This window comes from Rhinoderma darwinii, chromosome 4 (assembly GCF_050947455.1).
Source record: "Rhinoderma darwinii isolate aRhiDar2 chromosome 4, aRhiDar2.hap1, whole genome shotgun sequence".
Lineage (NCBI taxonomy): Eukaryota > Metazoa > Chordata > Amphibia > Anura > Rhinodermatidae > Rhinoderma > Rhinoderma darwinii.
This window is the reverse complement of record NC_134690.1, coordinates 126,872,099-126,896,216: the sequence shown is the minus strand read 5'-3', so window position 1 is coordinate 126,896,216 and position 24,118 is coordinate 126,872,099. Positions and strand designations below refer to the sequence as shown.

Here is a 24,118-nt window from a genome sequence, read left to right as displayed (position 1 = left end):
ACACATATTAAAAATTGCATAATATACTTACCCGTGCAATCTTGCTTCTGTTCTCCGCTCTGGCTGCTTCTTCCTTCTGGTCACATGAGCTCTGACATCACCTTTTCAGCCTCCTCCGCTGTCGTGTCAAATCCCGATCACATGGTCTCGTACCAGAGAGACCTCGGATGGTATACGACACGTCACTTGTGACGTGGTGTATATCGACGACTTCTGCTTCACATCCCGTAACGCACATGCGCTGTCACTGCTGTTCTCGCGGTCCCTGCTGTTCTCGAGATAACAGCAGGGGTCGCGCATGAACGTTACAACAGAACAAGCCGATATACACCACATCACAAGTGACGTGTCGTATACCCGGCAAGAATTCAAGATCAACAAAGCGGCAGAGCCAGAGCAGAGAGAGATATCAACAGTCAAGTTCCCGACGGCAGGATCTGGAAACGGGGCCACGTTGGAAAACGTAAGTATATTACAAATGTATTTATATTTATAACTTAAATGATTTAAAGGTGTTATTAAAAATATTATGTTATCTCGGAAAACCCCTTTAAGTATTCCTGTTTATTAGTCGTCTACTAAATAAACATGTGAACAAAAAGTTAAACTGTAGCCTAGTCTTTATGCTAAATACAGCACTGAGATGACAGCACAAAGGTACTCTGTCTATATGTAGCATAACAACCTGAACTTTCTACAATCCCCTAAGCAGGTGGCACAAGTACATTTGTGATGTTTGCATTCTGGGATTTCAGGTGGTTTTTTCGTTATGTGACCCCGGCTAATGGAGTCTTTGATGTTAACCCCCCACCCACATTCCATCTCCCACTATTTATCCTTCTGTCTTCCAAGGAGAAACTCATCCTACAACTAATGACCTTTCTTTGTCCTGTGAATTCTTCATTGAACATTCACTGTGGAGGGAGTTTATTATATTATATGTAGCAAAAGTAAAAATGTATATTCTATGGTTCTTATAATGTTTTTTTTCATAACAGCATTGGCGAGAGCAGTGATGGGAAATGTAACTTTCCCCTGATCATATCCTTTTACCTATAACCTGAAACTACTAAAGGAATTGATTTGGGCGAAAGGAGTATATTAGGGAACTAGTATACATATATTTACCTAACTTAAAATGAAAGGTCTGTACAACTGTACATGCGATCTAGGCTTAGGCCTCATGAACACGGCCATAGCGGCGTGCACGGTCCGTGATAACGGCACCGACGGGCCGCAGAGTGTCATCCGCGGGCCGTCTGCTATTCACGGACCATACATTCATCGTGTGCATTGACCCATGGTTTAACATGCGGATAGTATACGGCCGCAAATGCACGGTCGTGTGCATGAAGCCTTATAATGTATTGATGGAATTACCAACCTCTTAAGAATTTTGCTAATCACCCCCTTTTCTGCTACACGTGATCACTTTTCTACAGGAAAAGTTTCCCAATCCTTATCCTACTTCATAGTTCCTGTAGTCAGATGGACATGCTGATTGTTTTCGCTTCTAATCACAGGCCTCATACCAAGTCTGACTCAATAGATCATCAGACCTCAGCTGTGAATATCGCACCTGCCGTCAATCTTACTGCAATCGTAATTGCCACCTGTATTCACATATTCCCCAATGAGCTCCATCCGGCCTACACAAGCTGATATACAACAAACTGAAAAGCCTTTCCACATTGCACGGTAACTATAATCACTTCTAAACTCCTTATAACACAAGCAAGTCATACGTGCCAGCTGGAATATAAAGGGGGCTCTAAAATAGGCACTCTGCTTAATAGTGTGAATTTACTGCTATCAGGAATTATGTACTTCTAGTAAAAGGAAAATAACACTTTACTTCAGTATATACTTGTTTTTTTCATTATAAAAAGGGCAATTACAGACTATTTTCCTCTGATCACTAGTTTATTTCTATACTTAAGAATCCACTACCTGGAGATCAGACTCACTTCTATCATCCTTTTATCTGCCAAAGCCGTTACTTACTATATACAAAGGAATTGCATCTACACAAACACGGACCACACACGGATGGCTTCCATGTGCAGTCCGTTGTGTCATGGACCAAATCAATGAAAAGGCCGAGACTGTTCCGTCAAAAATGGACAGGAGTAGGGCTTGTCCTATTTTTGACGGAATGGCCGCACGGTTCAGTTAAAACGGAAGTGTGCATGGTCCCATTGAAATTAATGTGTCAAAAATGTATGTGAAAAAAATCTGAAGTGGGCACGAGGCCTAAGGCTCCTTCATGAATCTATTGGCCAACAGGATCATTCATTTCTTACTGCCATATTTTCCAAGGAAGTACTGGTTTACCTTACTTCAGCGTTTGGCTTTCATTGAGCTAGATCCATGCCTGTTTCTTGTCCTCGAGATGTATTTTGCAGATTCACACCATGAACTGTGCAGAAGTATTGAGACCTCTGGGAGATGCCCACTTAGAATATGAAAGCGAACGGAGGTCAGAATAAAGGGATTCCGTAAAGATAAGGTTTACTATTGGAGATCGAGTAGTCTTGACATAGTCAAACAATTTCCGACTGTACCATATCTACTGGAGGTGTTGGACCGGTTTTGTTTCTTTGCTTATAATGTAGGATTACGATCATTTTTTTTTCTAAATTTTCACCATTTTAGTTGAAGGCTCTTGTGGTCTACCTTTGTATTTTCTAGGAGCAGACTGCCATGTTTAACTTCTGTAGGTCTCTAGAGGGGTCTACTTGGGTCCCTTTCTGGAATAGCAATGTTATGTTGGTTTTGTACCAATATAGCCACCCCATGCTTTTCCATCTCCCTTAGGGTCCATTCACACATTGCGATTGAGGTGCAATTAGAACTGCACTGAAAATCCACATCCGAAAACTGCATGTGTTTACCGCAATTTGGTTGCATTGCTTTACCGCACCGCATAGAAAGACGCACCAAATCGAAAGAAAAATCGCATGTGGTTTTCGGTTGCGGTTATAACCGCACCTCACCTGCAACGCGTGAATGGACCCTTACGCTATCCCTCGCTCAAACAGTCCTCCCCCATTCTATTCATAATTTTAGCCCTCCCGCTCACTGTCTTGTAATTTTGAGACACTTCTACTCAAGCTGGCGGTATACAGGATTGGACATTCTTAAATCCAACATCCTTCTTTTCCTCGATGTCTGCCATCACAAGCAGCTGTCAGACACTTTGAATTACTATTGACTTACCTACTGGCAGAACACAGAATTGGTCATGTTGATATCCAACATCCCCAAACATTATTTCACCCCAAAATTGGGGGGACAGTCGGGGGGCCCAAATGTGCATTTGGCTGCAGACCTCATTAGGATTCACTGACATTTATCTAATGTGTATGGACAGCTTTAAAAGGAGATTGTCAGCAGTTTTAACCTTGCAAAATTGCTAACCGTGCTGTATGGGAACCTCGGAAAGCTGCTTAAACCTACCTTTGTGTAGGGTTTCAGTAGCAGCACGAGTGGTGGTCTCCATCCAGACCGTTACAGCCATCACTCAAAAATAGAGGGGTGGGGTTGAGGGGCATAATGAAGCTGGAGGAGCTTTGGTGATCAGCTGACCGCGGGGCTGTCTCCAATATAGAAAGGGGTTGTTGTGTATAATTGGTTCCAAGTGTGTACACCCAAACTCAAGTATAAACCTAGTGTGATTTTGTTTTTAAGTAATTTATTTTACCCTAATCCAACCAATTTACAACTAAAATAAGAGCAAACTGTATTATCTTAGATATGACGGATAGGAAGGAACTTAAAAACAAAATAAACGAAAATTCCAGAACTCTTCAGCTGACGGCACATGTTGACTTGATTCTTCTCACTAAACCTCATCCATTCAGCTCTGCTATGGGTTTTGCAATATGATTTTGGAATACAAAAAAAATTACAATTATACACAATTTGTGCTAGGCTGGGTTCACACGACCTATTTTCAGGCGTAAACGAGGCGTATTATGCCTCGATTTACGCCTGAAAATAGGGCTACAATACGGTCGGCAAACATCTGCCCATTCATTTGAATGGGTTTGCCGACGTACTGTGCAGACGACCTGTAATTTACGCGTCGTCGTTTGACAGCGGTCAAACGACGACGCGGAAATTGACTGCCTCGGCAAAGAAGTGCAGGGCACTTATATACATTATATGCAGGACACTTCTTTGCAACGTAATTTGAGCCGTTCTTCATTGAACTCAATGAAGAGCAGCTCAAGATTTACGAGCGTTACAGACGCCTCGCATAATACGAGGAGGAGCTTTTACAGCTGAAATGAGGCAGCTGTTTTCTCCTGAAAATATTCTGTCATTTCAGCCGTAAAAGCCTCTCATCGTGTGCACATACCCTAACATGCGGTCAGTATTAAAACTGGCACTTATACAGTCGGTTTCATTGTTAGGCTGGGTTCACACGACCTATTTTCAGGCGTATACGAGGCGTATTATGCCTCGTTTTATGTCTGAAAATAGGGCTACAATACGTCGGCAAACATCTGCCCATTCATTTGAATGGGTTTTCCGACGTACTGTGCAGACAACCTGTCATTTACGCGTCGTCGTTTGACAGCTGTCAAACGACGACGCGTAAAAATACAGCCTCGTCAAAAGAAGTGCAGGACACTTCTTTCAGACGTAATTTGAGCCGTACTTCATTGAACTCAATGAAGCACAGCTCAAAATTTACGGCTGTCAGAGAAGCCTCGCAAAATGCGAGGAGGAGGAATTACGGCTGAACGAAGCAGCTGTTTTCTCCTGAAAACAGTCTGTCATTTCAGCCGTAAAAGCCTCTCATCGTGTGCACATACCCATAGGGTATGTGCACACGATGAGAGGCTTTTACGTCTGAAAAGACAGACTGTTTTCAGGAGAAAACAGCTGCCTCGTTTCAGCCGTAAAAGCTCCTCCTCGTATTATGCGAGGCGTCTGTGACGCTTGTAAATTTTGCGCTGTGCTTCATTGAGTTCAATGAAGAACGGCTTAAATTACGTTGCAAAAAAGTGCCCTGCACTTCTTTGCCGTAGCAGTCAATTTACGCGTCGTCGTTTGACAGCTGTCAAACGACGACGCGTAAATGACAGGTCGTCTGCACAGTACGTCGGCAAACCCATTAAAATGAATGGGCAGATGTTTGCCGACGTATTGTAGCCCTCTTTTCAGGCGTAAATCGAGGCATAATACGCCTCGTTTACGCCTGAAAATAGGTTGTGTGAACCCAGCCTAAGGGTATGTGCACACGGTAGCTGTCATTTACGCCTGAAAATAGGTCGTGTGAACCCAGCCTTATTTTTTAAGCTAATACAAGCACTGCTGGGATTTTACTCCACATTCAATGGGCTATAATACACAAATAAGTCATGAAGCTCAAGTTGTACAAGTTCCAGGGAAATGTGCTTGCTTCCTTCTTAAGACTTGAATTTCCTTCCTTTTGTAAATGTAGACAAACATGAAGGCATTATCTTCTGGATAAATTAAACCTATTTTTTTTGTTAAGAAATACCATAAACGTAAAAAAGCTCATTTTGGATTCTAAGACATATATTAAGCCCACTCCCTTCTGGTAGTACGCAATTTTATTCGGAGGCATACAGAGGTTTTTCTGTTGAATTCTGTACAAATCAGACATAAAAAAAATTGTGGCATGCTCTGTTGCATGACGTATGTGGGGAGGTATACTTAGAAGCATTGCTTATAGGGTAGAATAGCTCGGCATGTGCATTGGGGCTAAGTGATATTGTATCTGCGGTACTGAATGTGTGAAATCTACGCTCACAGGATTTGCGACCCTAATACAATGTTTAAGTAGTAAAACAAGCTCTTTAATATTTTACTAAGTTAGTAACATAACTTAGTAGTTGCATATGCACCACATTTATTACATCAGAACAGCTAAAATATTTACTGAATGTGATAGTATTACATAAAAGAAGATTTTCAGGAAACTATCACATATGCTGAGTAAAATGTGCCTTAGTAAAGCAAGCTCTGAATTACAAAAATGACTTAAAGAATACCTAACTTTTCAGAATAAACTGTCATATGTGTGTACATGGGGAATAACACTATTTCTGGCCATTACATGACTTGTATTCTGCATTATTTAGCAGTTTTCCCCTCTGCAGGCTCTATTTGTAATTCTCAGTGATCTCTGAGCCAGTGGGCGGAGCCTAACTACTATCATGTGTTCTATACACAGCACGTAGAAGAGGAAAATCCTGCTCTCATATCTCTATATCACATGTATAATGTCCTCCATACTGCTGCAGTGTGTATATATGTGTGCAGACCAGTGTAGCTGAAAAACCAGAACTGGGGTGACATAGAAATCTTACCAGCAGCTGGTGCACGTCTGTCTGTATCTTTCTCACTCTGCTCCCTCCTCTACTTAGACTTATATGCGCAGCATGTCTTTCACTCTCTCTTCTTCTGCGTCCCTCTCCATAGACTTCTATGGGCAGTGTTTGTTTCCCCTCGGTTTCCTCCTCCACTCTCCATAGACTTGTATGGGAAGCATGTCTGTCTTTTTCTCTGTATTTCTCTCTGCTTCATCCTCCATCTCCCCCTCCCCTCTACATAGACTGCTATTGGCAGGCTGTGAAGAGACTCCCCCCCCCTACTTCCTGCAGTCAGTCTCCTCTGCTGTGTAACTAGGAATGGATTATGCTTGACAATGGGGTGGACAACAGATTACAGGAAGGGAGACACCAAGTGGCAGTAACTACACAGATAATTTGCATGGATAAAACAACTAAATTTTAACAGTAAGTAAATTACAATGTTGATCTAGATTAGGTATACCATTAGATTAGCATAAATTGTAGTAGTATAAAAAAATAAATAAATTTATAATCATTGTATCCAAACACATAAGAGAGTGAGCGGTTGGCACTACACCGCACCGTGGCAATACACTGTGTAAATGTTTTATTTCTTTGCCCGTTTTTAATGGGCATCTTGAACATGCAAATTATATTTATTTGCTCACAGAGTTTAATATACAAAATGCAGGCTCCGTTCGGCTCTCCCGTGATCTGTAAACGGACTCGCAGACTCACACAGCGTCTTATGTTTGGACCGGAAGCCAGTTTCTCTATGCAAGTCTACGAGAATGTGGGTCTCATAGACTTACATAGCGAACTGCACTTGATAAGCGTGGGAAAATATAAGGGGGATATGCCGTACATCAATTATAAACATCCCCTTGTTTGCCTGCTGTCCGTGGGGATGTGGTTTGTGTGTTCCTCATCCGTTTCCCCTGTCTATCCCCTCAGTGTGTGTCTTGTCTGACTGTGTCTGGTCTTTGATTAACATTAGCGGTGTGAGTGGACTGAAAGGGGAGGAGTTATAGGGGGCGGGCTCTGGAGCCAGTGGCAGTTGGTGAGTGATGGAGGAGGAGAGAGACAGAAAGAGTGATGCATGTGGGATAAGCAGGAGAGGGAGAAAGAAGCCAGTACAAACTGGATAGATTTGCCAAGGAGGGCAAAAGCCGCTGTTGGATAGTCGAGCAGTACAAGAGCTGCCAGATTATATAGCCAGGCAGGACGAGAGCTGCCAGATTATATAGCCAGGCAGGATGAGAGCTGCCAGATTGTATAGCCAGGCAGGGCGAGAGCTGCCACATTGTATAGCCGGGCAGGGTGAGAGCTGCCAGATTGTATAGCCAGGCAGGGCGAAAGCTGCCAGATTATATAGCCAGGCAGGACGAGAGCTGCCAGATTGTATAGCCAGCCAGGGCGAGAGCTGCCAGATTGTATAGCCGGGCAGGGTGAGAGCTGCCAGATTGTATAGCCGGGCAGGGCGAGAGCTGCCAGATTGTATAGCCGGGCAGGGCGAGAGCTGCCAGATTGTATAGCCGGGCAGGGGGAGAGCTGCCAGATTGTATAGCCAGGCAGGGTGAGAGCTGCCAGATTGTATAGCCGGGCAGGGCGAGAGCTGCCAGATTGTATAGCCGGGCAGGGCGAGAGCTGCCAGATTGTATAGCCGGGCAGGGGGAGAGCTGCCAGATTGTATAGCCAGGCAGGGTGAGAGCTGCCAGATTGTATAGCCAGGCAGGGTGAGAGCTTCCAGATTGTATAGCCAGGCAGGACGTTACAAAGTGACTGATCCACCAAAAAGACTTTGTATTGCTAGGCTGAATGGCGTATCACTAGCTCAGCACTTCATATAAGAACAAAGATCCCCTGCAACCCAAGTTTATCTTGAGACTGAACCAAAGCCAACACGATGTCCCTTTCTCACCAGTTAAATCAGAGACTGCCAAGTATAGTGTCAGGAAAACGCCTGTTCCCTTAACGTTACCATGACTATGGCTCTGACTTCTGGGCGTGTCTGTTTTACCTTGATCCTCTCTCTTTTGTCTGTCTTTCTGCCTTCAGGTGCAGAATCAGTATTTATACCCAGCCTCCTGCACCTGTCAGTGCTTGTGAATTTTCCTGTCTTCTGGTGTCTGATCAAGCTTCCTACATTCCCTGCACTCCTGACTTATGGACCTTTTGGAAACTGACCTCGGCTGTCTCTCGTTAACCCCTTGTTTGCTGATTTTGGATTATCTGCTCCCGGACGGTTTTGACCTTTGCTATTCCTTATATCCGCTTGGACTTTCTGTTTAAACCCCTGGCTGTCTGGTTTCCTGCTCAGGTTAGTCTGCATTGCACCTCCTATCCAATGCTGAACTCTGCTAAGACAACCTGGGTCCTGAGCAACAAAGTCCATCCCACCTTGTGGTCGGCTACGGCGAATACCTAAGGGTCGTCGTAGACACTGTTGATCAGAGTTGTGACGGATTCGGGGTTGCGGTTTTATGTGCACTCTCTCTCCCAGCACTCTCCAGCAGCCTTTGGGGAAATCGCTCAAATTGCAATTCCATAACCTAGAGCCTATTTATTAGTGAAACGTCAAGCTTATGTACAAAATATTGTAACCATGAAGATGGTGCCTCTGTTGGAGTAAAGTGATGTTCAGCATCTTATACCTGCGTCGTCTGAAGTTCTTGCTGTGCAATTTCCTCTGCGGGGTTGTAATAATCCTAAATCCCCTCCCACCTGTTACAAGCATCTTATGTGTGGATCGGAAGCCAGTTTCTCTATGTAAGTCTATGACATTCACATTCTTATAGACTTACATAGAGAAACTGGTTTTCGATCCAAACATAAGACGCTGTGTGAATCGGCGAGTGACCGCATGGGGGAGCCGAACGGAGCCTGCATTTTGTATAATAGACTCTCGGTGAGCAAATAAATATCATTTACATGTGCAAGATGCCGATTAAAAACGGGCAAAGAAAAAAATAATTTCATGGGCGTTCTTCTTTAAGAAATGCGAATAGGTCATTACTATAATTTAGACCCAAAGGTCCTAGCGCCTCCGCTCTAATAATCCAAGTGGCTTCACATTTAGCAATTTAACATGTCTGTCACTTCCTTCTGTGGGAGTGAATACGCTTTGCAATCCTGCAAACATACATTTGGGGTCCCCCCCCATGTACCTCCCCCATATGGCTGATCAATTTCAGCGATCCTTTCCCTGTACCTTGCAAGTACATATGTTCACAAAACCGCTTAAATAGCGGATGTATTGCTTTACCAATATAAAAAACGCTTGATCCCATCAGGCCTTGAGAAAGTGTTTGGAGATGCAAAACGGCTGTAGGCCGGCTGCTATGCGCTAGTCTCCTGTTTTTAACCTGCCTCCACACGAAATAAATACTGTGTTAAAGGTCTGGAAGGGTGAGTGCCATGCATCTTTTTCTTAGTTTCACTAATATAATATTTTTATCCTTGCTGTAATTTAACAGAAATCAGCTTCAATGCCGTGACTTCCCGATGTGATTGTAGGGGCGATCGCTGCAGTGCAGAGTATGGGGGAGAGAGAGCAGCCGCTTAGACTTCTACTGAGTAAGACGTGTACCTCAGACTTTCTTTAGCCACAATACTGGAGTTATGATCATAGCGATGTCCTAATAAGCAGAATTTTAAAAGCATTCAGGTCAAAACTAAGGCAAATAAATAGCAAGTAAAATTGCCTATATCTAATGACTGCATAGTAGGACACAGCTACACAATTGTTTTAAATATCTGTCTTGGTCATGTTATCAGCTCAAATATAGGCTCTGTTCACATGACGTTTGTAATATACGTTTGGGGTGTAGTCCATGGTAGCTCCGAACATACATGGTCAATGTGTACATAGGGATCATTAGCTTGATGGAGGTCAAAAGAGCGTCCTTTTGGCCTCTATCAGGCTGGTATACGTTGGTATACCTGTTTTTAAATGTATGGGAAAGTGTATTGGCAGAATAAACTTTATTTGCTCAAACTGGACAACCCCTTTAAAAAGATGACTGGTATAAAACCCAGGAATGTTTTAGGATACCTAGAACCTACAGGGATCCTTCATCTACAGCAGTGTTCAGTCACATAGCCAGGTATATATGGTATAGGAATTATTCTGGTAGGTAGATGCCATATTGAAACATCTCATATTAACCCCTTCCCGACATTTTCCGTACATGTACGTCATGGAAAGCATTGACTTCCCGCATCTTGCCGTACATGTACGCCGAATGTTTGGGACCGGCTCAGGAGCTGAGCCGGTGCCATCATCACCGGATCTTAGCTGTATCTTACAGCTGACATCCGGCTGTAACGGCGGGGACCGAAATTAGCTTCGATCCCCGCCATTAACCCCTTAAGTGCAGCGCTCAAACGCGATCGCTGCACTTAAGGTGTTTGCAGCTCATCGGAACCCCAGTAATGAAATTGCCGGGGTTCCGGTGGCTGCAATGGCAACCGGAGGCCTAATACTGGCCTCCCGGTCTGCCTAGCACCGAAGCCGGTCAAGATCCGCCCGGCGGCGGAGCCTGATCGGCTTCCGTAGCTGCCGGCAAGATGGCGCCGGGTCAGGAGCTGATCCGGCGTCATCAGTGGTGGAAGTCAGCTGTACTGTACAGCTGACATCCACCTGTAACGGCAGGAACCGGAGCTAGCTCCGATCCCTGCCATTAACCCCTTCGATGCAGCAATCGAAAGCGATTGCTGCATCGTAGCGGTTACTAGCAGATCGCCAGCCCTGACAGGCAATCAGGACTGGCGACTGCTGTTATGGCAACAGGAGACACAATGGTCTCCTGCTCTGCCATTACGGAAGCCGATTTAGGCCCCGCCGGGAGGCGAAGCCTAATCGGCTTGCTGTCAGTGAATGACTGACAGATCTAATACATTGCACTACATAGGTAGTGCAATGTATTAGAAAAAAAAAATATCTGACCGTTGGACCTTCAAGTCCCCTAGTGGGACTTGAGAAAAAGTTTAAAAAAAGTATAAAAAAAGTGTAAAAAAAAGTGCAAATAATAAAAGTTTGAAAACAATAAAAGTTTCAAGTAATCAAATAAAACACAATCCCCCTTTTACTCTTATCAAGTCCTTTATTATTGAAAAATAATAATAAACCATATGTATTTGGTATCGCCGCGACCGTAACGACCTGAGGTATCAAAATATTATATTATTTATTGCACGCGGTGAACAGCGTAAAAAAAAACGTAAAAAACGTTACCAGAGTTTCTGTTTTTTAGTCACTTTGCCCTACAAATGTTAGAATAAAAAGTGATCAAAAAGTCGCACGTATCCAAAAATGGTACCTATAAAAACTATAGCTCGTCCCGCAAAAAACAAGCCCTCATACAGCTGCGTCGACAAAAAAATTAAAAAAGTTATGGTTCTCACAACTTGGCGACAGAAAAAATACATTCTTTTTACAAAAGTAATTTTATTGTGCAAAAAGTTGTAAAACATAAAAAAGTTCTATAAATTAGGTATCGCCGGAATCGTACTGACCCGCAGAATAAAGTTAACATGTAGTTTATAATGCGTGGTGAACGCTGTATAAAAAAAAAAAAAAAAAAAAAGCTGTGCCAGAATTGCGTTTTTTTGTTTACCTAGCATCCCAAAAAATAGGATAAAAGGTGATCAAAAAGTTGCATGTACCCCAAAATGGTACCAATAATAACTACAGCTCGTCCCGCAACAAACCAGCCCTCACACCACTACGTCTATGAAAAATAAAATTAGTTATGGCTCCAATAAGTCAGGAAATAAAAAAATATGCAGTTGTGTCCGAGGGGAACATTTCTTCTGTTTGAAGAGGCGATTTATCAAGGACCTAAAATTAGGGAACCAGGAAAGGGAGGGCCCAAACATATCCGCTGGAAGCGACGGTGCCCGTATTATACCAGGACAACACTTCCTAGCAAAATTCCCCAAACTACAAAGGCGCGGAATGTGGATCAAAAGGGGGATAATAAAGGACGCCATATATCAGTGCGACACCGGCCTGTGCAGAAAGGATTGCTTCACAGCGTAACACACATCTATGGATTATTTTATTGTTTTTTTTTACCCCATTATTATACCACCTGACTATGCCCCTTATATACTCCGCCCGGCTTACATATGCCCTACATTATAAACGGAAACACCAGTAAGACTCCAAACAAAACTACTGCCAAGCAAAATCCACGCTCCAAAAGCCAAATGGCATTTCCTCCCATCTGAACCCTACAGCGTGCCCAAACAGCAGTTTCCTTCCACATATATGGCACCGTCATACCCGGGAGAACCCTTTTAGCAATTTTTGGTGTGTGTGTCTCCAGTGGCATAAGCTGGGCACGACATATTTGCCACTGAATGGCATATCTAGGGAAAAATATAAATTTTTAATTTGCACCATCCACAGCGCATTCATTTATGGAAAAGACCTGTGGGGTGAAAATGCTCACTACACCCCTTAATAAATGCCTTGAGGGGCGCAGTTTCCATAATGGGGTCACTTCCCAGGGGTTTATTTTTATTATTTCACATCTGAGCCTCTGCAGTTGTGAACCAATACTTTGTAAATCGCCAAATTAGGCCTCAATTTTACATGGTACGCTTTCACTCCTGAGCCTGGTCGACTGTCCAGGCAAGAGATTAGGGCCACATGTAGGGTGTTTCTAAAACCAGGAAACCCAGCATAATAATTAGAGAGCTGTCTTGTTATGGTGGCACAAGCCGGGCACCACATATTGTCCACATATCTGTGGAAAAAATCCCATTTTCACTCTGCAACATCGAGTTCACACTAATTTCTACAAAACACCTGCAGGGTTAAATTGCTCACTACACCCCTAGGTAAATGCATTGAGGGGTGTAGTTTCCAAAATTGGGTCACTTCTGGGGGGTTTCCACTGTTTTGGGCCCACAGGCGCCCAGAAACCAATCCAGCAACATCTGCACTCCAAATGGCGGTCCTTCCCTTCTGAGCCCTGCCGTGTGCCCAAACAGCAGTTTATCACCACATATGGGGTATTGCCGTACTTGGTAGAAATTGCTTTACAAATGTTGGGTTCTTTTTTTTCCTTTATTTGTTGCGAAAATGAAAAAATTTGCGCTAAAGCTACGTCTTATTGAAGAAAAAGGATTGTTTTTATTTTCACTGCCCAATTCTAATAAATTCTATGAAACATCTGTGGGGTCAAAATGCTCACTACGCACCTAGATGAATTCCTCAAGAGGTGTAGTTTCCTAAATGGTGTCACTTTTTGGGCGTTTTCATTGTTTTTTCCCCTCAGGGGCTTTGCAAATGTGACATGGCCGCCGCAAACCATTCCTGCTCAATGTGATCTCCAAAAGCCAAATAGCGCTCTTTCCCTTCTAAGCCAAGCCGTGTCTCCAAACAGCCGTTTATTACCACATGTGGGGCATTGTTTTACTCGGGAGAAATAGCTTTACAAATTTTGTGGTGCTTTTTCTCCTTCAGTCCTTGTGGAAATGAGTAAAAATAAGCTAAACCTACATTTTCTGTGAAAAAATGTTGATTTTTATTTTCAGGGCCTACTTCCAATAATTTCTGCAAAAAACCTGTGGGGTCAAATCGCTCACTATACCCCTAGATAATTTCCTCAATGGGTGTAGTCTCCAAAATGGGGTCACTTGTGGGGGGTTTCCACTGTTTTGTCTCCTCAGGGACTTCGTAAATGTGACATGGCCTCCGCAAACCATTCCTGCTAAACTTGAGCTCCAAAAGCCAAATAGCGCTCTTTCCCTTCTCAGCCCTGCCGTATCTCCAAACAACCGTTTATTACCACATGTGGGGTATTGTTTTACTCGGGAGAAATTGCTTTACAAATTTTACGGGCTTTTTCTCCTTTAGTCCTTGTGGAAATGAGAAAAAAAATCGCTAAACCTACATTTTCTTTGAAGAAATGTTGATTTTAATTTTCACGGCCTACTTCCAATAATTTCTGTAAAAAACCTGTGCGGTCAAAATGCTCACTGTACCCCTAGATAATTTCCTTGAGGTGTGTAGTTTCCCAGATGGGGTCACTTTTGGGGGATTTTGACTGTTTTGGCACCGCAAGAGCCCTTCAAACCTGACATGGTGCCTAAAATTTATTCTAACAAAAATAAGGCCCCAAAATCCACTAGGTGTTCTTTTGCTTCTGAGGCCGGTGCTTCAGTCCAGTAGCACGCTACGGCCACATGTGGGATATTTCCTAAAACTGCAGAAACTGGGCAACAAATATTGAGTTGCATTTCTCTGGTAAAACCTTCTGTGTTATAAAAAAAATTGTACTAAAAATTTATTTCTGCAAAAAAATATGACATTTGTAAATTTCACCTCTACTTTGCTTTAATTCCTGTGACATGTGTAAAGGGTTAAGACATTTTCTAAATGCTGTTTTGAATACTTTGAGGGGTGAAGTTTTTAAAATGGGGTGATTTATGGGGGTTTCTAATATATAAGGCCCTCAAAGCCACTTCACAACTGAACTGGCCCCTGTAAAAATGGCCTTTTGAAATTTTCTTGAAAATGTGAGAAATTGCTGCTAAAGTTCTAAGCCTTGTAACATCATAGAAAAATAAAAGGATGTTCAAAAAACGATGCCAATCTAAAGTAGACATATGGGTGATGTTAATTAGCAACAATTTTGTGTGGTATAACTGCCTGTCTTACAAGCAGATACATTTAAATTGAGAAAAATGCTAATTTTTGCAATTTTTCGCTAAATTTTGGTGTTTTTCACAATTAAATACTGAACATATCGAGCAAATTTTGCCAGTAACTTAAAGTCCAATGTGTCACGAGAAAACAATCTCAGAATCGCTTGGATAGGTGAAAGAATTCCGGAGTTATTACCACATAAAGTGACACATGTCAGATTTGAAAAATGAGGCTCGGTCAGGAAGGTCAAAAGTGGCTAAAGAGGGAAGGGGTTAAAGTACTGACAACATCAAGAAAATATTGTCATGAATATAGAAACTTAAAATGCACAACAGTCCCAAAATACACACAAACATTTGGTATCACAAAAAAAACAGATGGTAGATAAATATAATCTATAAGTCATTCTGCATAAAAGTAAGTGGTTCAGATTGACTTTTTTTTAAAGGATTCTGCACCCGCCCGACTTCTGCCATAACAAACAGGTGGGTCACCTGGGGTTATGTCCTATGCGTGTATATATCTTTACCTGCTTAGGACTTAGTGTGATAATGTCTAAGTTTTTAGGTTGTTTCCTATTGATGCCTATGAAGCGAATACTGCCCGGGCAATGAAAAAAGTCAGTAGGGCTCCTAGATTAGTTCAGAAAGCTACTAAATTCTACATGACCTTATTCAGCCTTGTTTTATATAAAATCAGAACTCAATGTGAATCATGTGGTGTCTGGAGCTGGTGGCCATATGGCATGTAAAAATAGCAGATGTGTTAAACATAAAATAACTTGCGACGCACCAGTCTTCTATAATAAGCTACTAACAGACTTATTATTAGCTCATGTTCACCTTGTGACATATTAAAAAACATTTCCCCCTAAAATAAAGAAAATAACCAATAAGTTGTCCTCCTCTGTTCCCTTGCTTGGTTGTCTCCCTAACGCCCATACAAGTGAATGGAGAAAACTGCAGCCCCCTCACCATTCATTCTCAGCTTGGATGCAGCGGTTGGCGTTCCAGAGGTGGGATCTGCATCTATCAGACATATTCATGGCATATTCTATGGGTAAACCATAAGTGACTGACATGTGAAAACCCCTTTAACCCTATTTTGTTTCTGTCAGATTGGTATGGAATCCAGAAGATGAAAACTCCAAATGAGACATATAACGTGTGTAAATGTATAAATGTAATTAAATCAGGAAATAAAACAATTCGATAGAATGTATAACTGTTACCAGGAAAATTCTGTTCTTTAAAAAAACAAGAAAAATGTTGACACGAGTCAACGCCAGTCACTGAAGATAGAGAATAGGGAACGAACACGAAGCTCTTGGCCAGATGGCCACCAAATTCGGACCATAAACCTGGAGACCCCCGAGATTAATGGTATTTGATTTGTGAGTTTAAAGGCCATATAAAGGACAAATGCAAATGATAGGCACTGCACGCGTTCTGTCCTATAAATGAGAGCAAATGCTATTGTTTTGTGAATTTTCCCCTTACGTTCACGTGACTTAGCAGTGTTGCAGCAGTAAACCACAATGCTACCACCCTGGATAACATGGTGCCACACAGAGTGTCTACCGCTCCACAGTATGGAGTAACAGGGACTCCCATGCCTCTGTGTGGCATCTCTGTTCATGGCTTTTGCAGTCATGGCTGGATTCACACATTCAGTTTTGATGCAGGTTTTTAGGCAGTTTTTACTATTTACTGACGTCGCCTAGCAACGCTCCCGTAATTACAGGTGCACACACGTAGTCACCCGTAATTATGGGAGCCCCATTGACTTCCTCAGTCTGGCTGTAGACCTAGAAATACATAGGTCCAGCCAGAATGAAGAAATGTCATGTTAAAAAACCAATACGCTCCGCAGCACACATAACATGTACATGACATCTGCGGACTTCATTGCGGAATTTTGAATCTCCATTGAAGTCAATGGAGAACTTCCACAATGAGTCCGCAACCAGTCCGCCACTGGTCCGCAACATCCATTGTATGCTGCGGACACCAAATTCCGCACCGCAGCCTATGCTCCGCAGCGGAATTTTCCGCATCGTCTAAACGAACCCTACTAAAAAGAAGAGGAAGGCAATGGAGAAACGGGTCCGCTGCGGATTAAAGCTGCGGAGTGTCCGCAGCGGAATTCCAAAGCAATTCCGCCACGTGGGGCCTTGCCCTTAGGGTATGTGCACACGAGAAGTGGCTTTTACGTCTGAAAAGACAGACTGTTTTCAGGAGAAAACAGCTGCCTCGTTTCAGACGTAAATGCTCCTCCTCACATTTTGCGAGGCGTCTTTGACGGCCGATCATTTGAGCTGCTCTTCATTGAATTCAATGAAGAACGGCTCAAATTACGTTTCAAAGAAGTGTCCTGCATATAATGTATATAAGTGCCCTGCACTTCTTTGCCGAGGCAGTCATTTTACGCGTCGTCGTTTGACAGCTGTCAAACGACGACGCGTAAATGACAGGTCGTCGGCAGAGTACGTCGGCAAACCCATTCAAATGAATGGGCAGATGTTTTCCGACGTATTGTAGCCCTATTTTCAGACGTAAAACGAGGCATAATACGCCTCATTTACATCTGAAAATAGGTCGTGTGAACCCAGCCTTAGGCTAAGTTCACGCGGTATATTTTACAGGCTGAAAAATACAAGGCTGATTCAAAAAGGAATCAGCCTCTGAAATCCAGAAGTTTACGGTGTTTGAAGCATATTTTGAGGCATATTTTAGGGCGTTTTTGGAGGCGTTTTTTTTTCAGAATATAGCCCAATGGAGGTTGTACTACCAAACATCACTACGAAAACTCCACCCAACCTCCTCCAGGCGCCATTTTCTAAATTGTATTGGGAAGAGTATAGCTCTCCTTTTGTCTCCAAAAACCCTTCTAATTGTCTAAAAAAAAAAAAAAAATGAGCAGTTCAGTGGTGCAGGGCAAATCTGTGGACCAGCAAGGCACATAAATTGCCTCCTGTTCATTTGAAAAATGGCTCCAGTGGCTACCACTCCTTTTTTTGCATGCTTCTTTTTTTCAGGAGAGTAACCAGCTGCATAAACACCTGCAAAATGCCCAAAATAAGCTCCAAATAGCAAACCAGAGAATCCGGAATGTATTTTACAGCCGTCAATTAACTTAAATGGAAAAAAAGTCTGTTCATAAAACACTTCAAGGCTGAATTCACATGCAGCGTTTTGCTGCGTTTTTGTGTCTTTTCAATGGCGTTTTTTGCGGCAACTCTGTGAAAAGTGGCGTTTTCTTTCCAAACGCAGAATGCTCTGGGTATGGGGTTTTTTCAGAAAAAAAAGCATGTACAAAATGGCACCAGATAATAAACGACACTAAAAATGCCATAAAAAACGCATGATACAGTTGAAAAACTTTAGCGTTTTTTTGGTGCAGTTTAAGGGCTTGTCCACACGTAACGGAATTGCTGCACAAAATTTCTGCAGCAATTTCCCGGAAACTGGCAGGGTTTCCACTGTGTGAAAAACCGCACCATTTCCTGTGCCTCTTAGGGTATGTTCACACGAGGGCGTCCGTAACGGCTGAAATTACGGGGATGTTTCAGCCTGAAAACATCCCCGTAATTTCAGCCGTAACGGCATGTGCAGGCGCTTGAACGCCGCGTCCATTACGGACATAATTGGCGCTGCTATTCATTGGAGTCAATGAATAACAGCTCCAATTACGGCCAAAGAAGTGACAGGTCACTTCTTTGACGCGGGCGTCTATTTACGCGCCGTCATTTGACAGCGGCGCGTAAATTACGCCTCGTGTGATCAGACAAACGTCTGCCCATTGCTTTCAATGGGCAGATGTTTGTCAACGCTATTGAGGCGCTATTTTCGGACGTAATTCGGGGCAAAAACGGCCGAATTACGTCCGTAATTAGTGCGTGTGAACAGACCCTTACTGCAAAAAATGGTGCGGATTTTGCTGCGTTTTTCCCAATGCTGGAAGATGGTGACATCTCCTCTGAAAAACAAAGCAATTCAGTCCACTTTCCACAGCAGGAATTGACATTCTGCGATACGAAAAATACGCACCACAGGTCAGAAATTTTACGCAGCACGTGGATAAGATTTGTTAAATCTCACCCACTTTGCTGCTACTGTATTCTGCTGCAAATTTTCTGTCCGCAATTCCGAATGGAAAATCCGCAGCAATTACGCTACGTGTGGACAAGCCATAAATGCCAGGAAAATAGTGTGTGTGAAGGAGGCCCAAGTGTCTTTTTATGCAGCGTTTTTTAATTCAGCGGCAAGAAAATATGCCTCATATTAACTACAAAGTGGAACTCCCATTGAAAGCCATAGGAAGGTGTTTTCAGGCGCTTATACTGTATTTTGTAGCTGATGTTACACATATATATTTGTAGCAAGCTGACATTCAACTCATCTCGTTTTTTTAACTATTACTAACAAATGTAACACCTGCAGATGTTGCGTGGAGCGCAATATCTGACCCGTCATCCACCGTTGGGTTGGAATGCAATAACCTCTAATAAAAAATAATAACTCTTGGTAGAGCAAAAAAAAGTTGCAAACACAGAAATATAATAAAGTAGAAGACTTACCGATGTGTAATTTGATCGCGCTTGCTTCTGGTTCCTGGACTCTTGTTCCTGGAACTGTAGTCCTGCCAGGTGCTTCTCTAGGGCTTCCCAATCCATTGTAGGGAGCTGGGATTCCTCCCTCATGAGACCACCTGAACCAAGAAATGAGTTCAGCGGAGGCCCCCGGACAGAGTCATTCTGAGGCTTGGGAGGGCTGTGCTTTCCCCTATTCAGGGGTTTCCCATTTACTAAATTCCCATTTAATTTGTGCCGATGAGAGGGGTTTCCATTGGTAGCAGTAAGATGCCCACCTTTAATGTCCTCAAACTCTTCTGCTATACTCCTGGCCGTGACAGTCCTTGAAAAACAATTGTCCTTAGGAAAGCCATCATCGCCACCAATCTCTTCTTCCTCATCTTCATCCTCCCACTCATCGCTCACCTTATCCACCATAAAGTCCTCCTCCTCATAATCCTCCAGGGCAGCCAGCTCCAGGCTGGGGGAAGACTTACAGTCTGAGCAAGGGGTCACTTTGTTGGAGCTGGATTCGGAACTTGAGCGACTACAAGCATCACTTCCTAAATCCATGCCATCCTCTCTGTAATCCTGCAGGTCGGCCACGCCAGCATGCCAAGGAGAAAGAAGGAAAGGACAAAGACAGATTAGTTTGTGTTTCTTTTTCATCTAAGTCTAGCAGCCTGTCTATACTTGCTCTCTATGGAGAAAAAAAAACATGAAGCAACTGGAAACTGCCAGCAAGAATATCCATCCCCTGAGGCTGTAAAGATTCCTCTCCTCCTCTCCCTGAGCTGTACACTAGTCACACAGGTCTTGACATACACACCGGTGACAGTGCGATAATAAGCAGTGTGCCCAATATTAATATGCCACATGATAATTACCACCGTGCCAAATTGCTGACGTAAATTTCACCTATCAACGTTCGTGCTGGCACATCGCTGCAGCTCTTACAGCAATACAAGCCAGAGTGAAATACGGTTAAATGTGAACTCATATATATATATATATATATATATATATATTATACATATATCTAGACGTGTCAGGGTGAATATTCATTATTATTACAGCGCTATTAAAAAGGTGAACTCACAATATTAGGGAACCACAGAAACAGCATTTTTTCTTTTTTACTGTGTACCTACAATCTGAATCACTCCATCGGAAGCAATCCTATGGTAGACCAGGCAGCAGCAGGTCATTTGTACCCGGTCTGCTGCTCCATCGGCAGAATACAGGCTTCCATAAACAGCAGTCTGTTTTCTGCATATAGATTGGCATGGCAGAGTCAGCTTTATAAGCAGTAAATTAAAATATTGCAATGAAAAGGAAATATTATGAAATTGCTGTTTATTTAACAGTGTAGGTTCAACAAGAAGCAATAAATCTAAATAAAAGCATGAACAGCACGTTGTAAATAAAAAAATGTATAGCTGCTGGGGAAAAGTAAAAGTCTACATACACCAGAGTAATACTAGTATTCACAGCATATTTGGCTTTTCAGTTGTGATATGGTATATATATATATATATATGGGTACAGTGACTGGTCTTTACACCCCCGGTCCAACATGAACATCCAATGCCATCCTGACATGTACCTGATCTGCGGCATTATTATGTGTCCGTATGATGGGTGATGTTTGTGGTATATTGCTGCTACTTCTAACATTTGTACCCAGTCCTTGCCACAAATTGCAGGCCATGATAAGATGCAGGGAGTATACAGCCTGAAGAATAAGAGATCCCTCAAGGGAAGATCCTAAAGATAAGATCTGGTACTTAACGGATTAGACATATACAATGTGCTGGGCAGCATCTATCCTAATACTACAGACCTGACCCTACCATACATTCGTATAGTAGATTATATATATATATATATATACACACAGATACCTAGTCACGCATTTGTACAGGTGGACAGAGTATGAGTGAAAAAGTAGGGTTAGTCCTAATAAGCCATTTTCCTGCCATTCAGCCCACAATGATACCCCCATACCTGATGCCCGGAGTCTGTACCTTGTAACCCCTCATCCCTGAGCCGCTGTGTGACGCTGCTGTACGTGTCCCCCCCTCCTCCTCCTCACCCGCAGCACTAGCGGATCCTCAGCTCTCTATACCGGCGCCGCCCGGCACACATCCACAGCTCCGGAAACTCCTCACTCCCTGCACGTCACTGCGTAAAGTGCCGGGAATAGGAATTCAGGAGTCTACGTAAGTGCTTGCCGTGATTGGGATACCGAGTGCTGCCTAACTGCGCAATTTGCGTAGCTGCATTGGTGGACAGCGCCATCTAGTGGAGAAAGAATTAGGTGAATCAGGGCGCGCCCTCCCTACTTGTGGTACAAAAGCCCTATTCATGTAGAAATTATGGTGGTTGTGAGGGGAAAGCCATGACCTGCAGTCATATAATGTACAAATGAATGCATTATAACATATTCTATATATCATACATTATACATGTGCATGTACTTAAAACGAGGTGTGATATAAATACTATATAATTAGTCAGCTTTGCTTCATTCAGTATAATTGTACTGGAAAAATGAAAGTGCCCCTATGTCTGTCTACAAATATATTCCCTCCATACACACAATTCCATCCATTCTTGATTTTAAAGTAAAAAATCACATTTTGACATGTCATGACATTTCCGATAGTCATCTAGTCCCTAATGAATAATAGTTTGCTCCTTTTGTGGTTCAGTTGACATTCCCACTAACAAGTAACATATTAGACTGCATTGTCTACCGATGGGCATTGGCGCCCCTTATACACAATTACGTTAAAGGGGTTTTGTGGGGACCGAAAAGTATTAGCAGTGTAATCACTGCAGTATGTGAGTACACTCGCTAATATACATTCCTTTCCCCCATCACGCTGATTATAAGATTTTAATAGAAATTTATAGCGCTGGTGGGGGACAGGAAGTCTAGTGGCACAGTCTTCCTTCATGACGACATGACTCTTCATCATGAAGCAGGGCCAGCTCCAGGTTTATGTGGGCCCTTTTGCAAAGTTACTCACGACGGCAGTAAAATGGCAGAAAACGTCACTTTGTGCCCCCATATAGAAGTTAGGCCCCAATTTCTACCCCCATAAATTTAGTGTCCTCTGTAGATAGTGCCACATAGCCCCCCTCCCAGGTAGTGCCACACAGCCTCTCTCATGTAGCGCCACACATCCCCCTCCCAGTTAATGCCACACAGCCTACTGTAGATAGCGCCACACAGCCCCCCAGGAGATACCGCCATACAGCATCCCTGTAGATAGTGCCATACAGCCCCCCTGTAAATAGCACCATACAGCTCCCCCTGTAGATAGCACCATACAGCTCCCCTGTAGATAGCACCATACAGCCCACCTCCTGTAGATAGCGCCATACAGCTCCCCCCGTAGATAGCGCCTTACAGCGCCACCTCCTGTAGATATATAGCGATGGCCAAACAAATAAAACAAAAAAACTTCATACTGCGGCCAGGGGTATGTCCCGCTGTCAACTGTGTTTGCGTCCTAAGGACGCAGACACAGTTGAACTTAATACTGAAGCAGGGATCGATCAGGTCCCTGCTTCAGAATGAGTTCAGAGCAGAGGAGCAGAGGGAGCTCCTCCGCTCGCCGAGAATTCCCTGAGCACAGCGCTACTTTAAGCACTGTGCTCAGGGAAGCCCTTGAAATCACTGTCCATATATGGACAGTGACATCAGTGGCTACTGATTGAGCAGAATACCCGTTGCCGATGATCTGGCCAGGGATTCCGCTCCTAGAGGAAACCCCTGGGGTTACTGTCCATAAATGGACATTGACGCCAGGGGCTCCTCCTGGAATGGAATCCCCGGCCAGTGTTGGAAACGGGGATTCCGCTCAAGGAGTAGCCACTGACTTCACTGTCCCTATATGGACAGTGGCATCAGGGGGTCCTCCATGAGGGAATCCCCGGACACAGCGTTGTCGATGCTGTGGCCGGGGATTCCGTTCAGGGGGTCTTTCGAGAAGGGATCCCCGGCTACAGCGTCGGTAATGCTCTGGCCAGGATTCCTCTGCTAGAGGGCGCTTCAGTGGTGCTATCTACAGGGTAAGGGGAATAGCACTATATACAGTGGGGGTGACGCTATCTACATGGGGGCGCTATGTGGCACAATCTACATGTGGCACTGTGTGGCGCCATCAACAGTGGGTGCTGTGTGGAGCTATCTACAGGCGGGCTGTGTGACATTATCTACAGGGGGTACTATGGCATTATACACAGGGGGTACTGTGGCATATATAAAGGGCACTGCGGCATCTACAGGGGCATGTGTGTGGCGCCATCTACAGGGGGGCTGTGTGACATTATCTACATGGGGTACTGTGTCATTATATACAGAGGGCACTGCGGCATTATCACAGGGGCATGTGTGGCACTATATACAGGGGGTGTGTGGCACTATATGCAGGGGGTGGTGTGGTACTATCTAAAGTGGGCACTGCAGCATTATGTATAGGGGTTGTGTGGCACTATATACAAACGGCACTGTGGCATTAGCTACAGGGGGTGTGTGGC

At 43.5% G+C, this 24,118-nt stretch overlaps 1 protein-coding gene across 3 annotated transcripts in view; it reads right to left on the bottom strand.

Annotated features, from left to right (window-relative positions):
• The window catches only part of SCHIP1 (schwannomin interacting protein 1), a 508,162-nt gene that overhangs the window by 62,678 nt on the left and 421,366 nt on the right, over nt 1–24,118 (bottom strand). For 2 of the 3 annotated variants that reach the window (XM_075861554.1, XM_075861556.1), the window contains one exon: nt 19,574–20,158. In XM_075861554.1, coding sequence (XP_075717669.1) covers nt 19,574–20,158 — 585 coding nt within the window. Of the gene's footprint in view, nt 1–19,573; nt 20,159–21,574; nt 21,765–24,118 lie in introns of those variants that run through there. The other variant, XM_075861557.1, reaches the window with a different exon arrangement.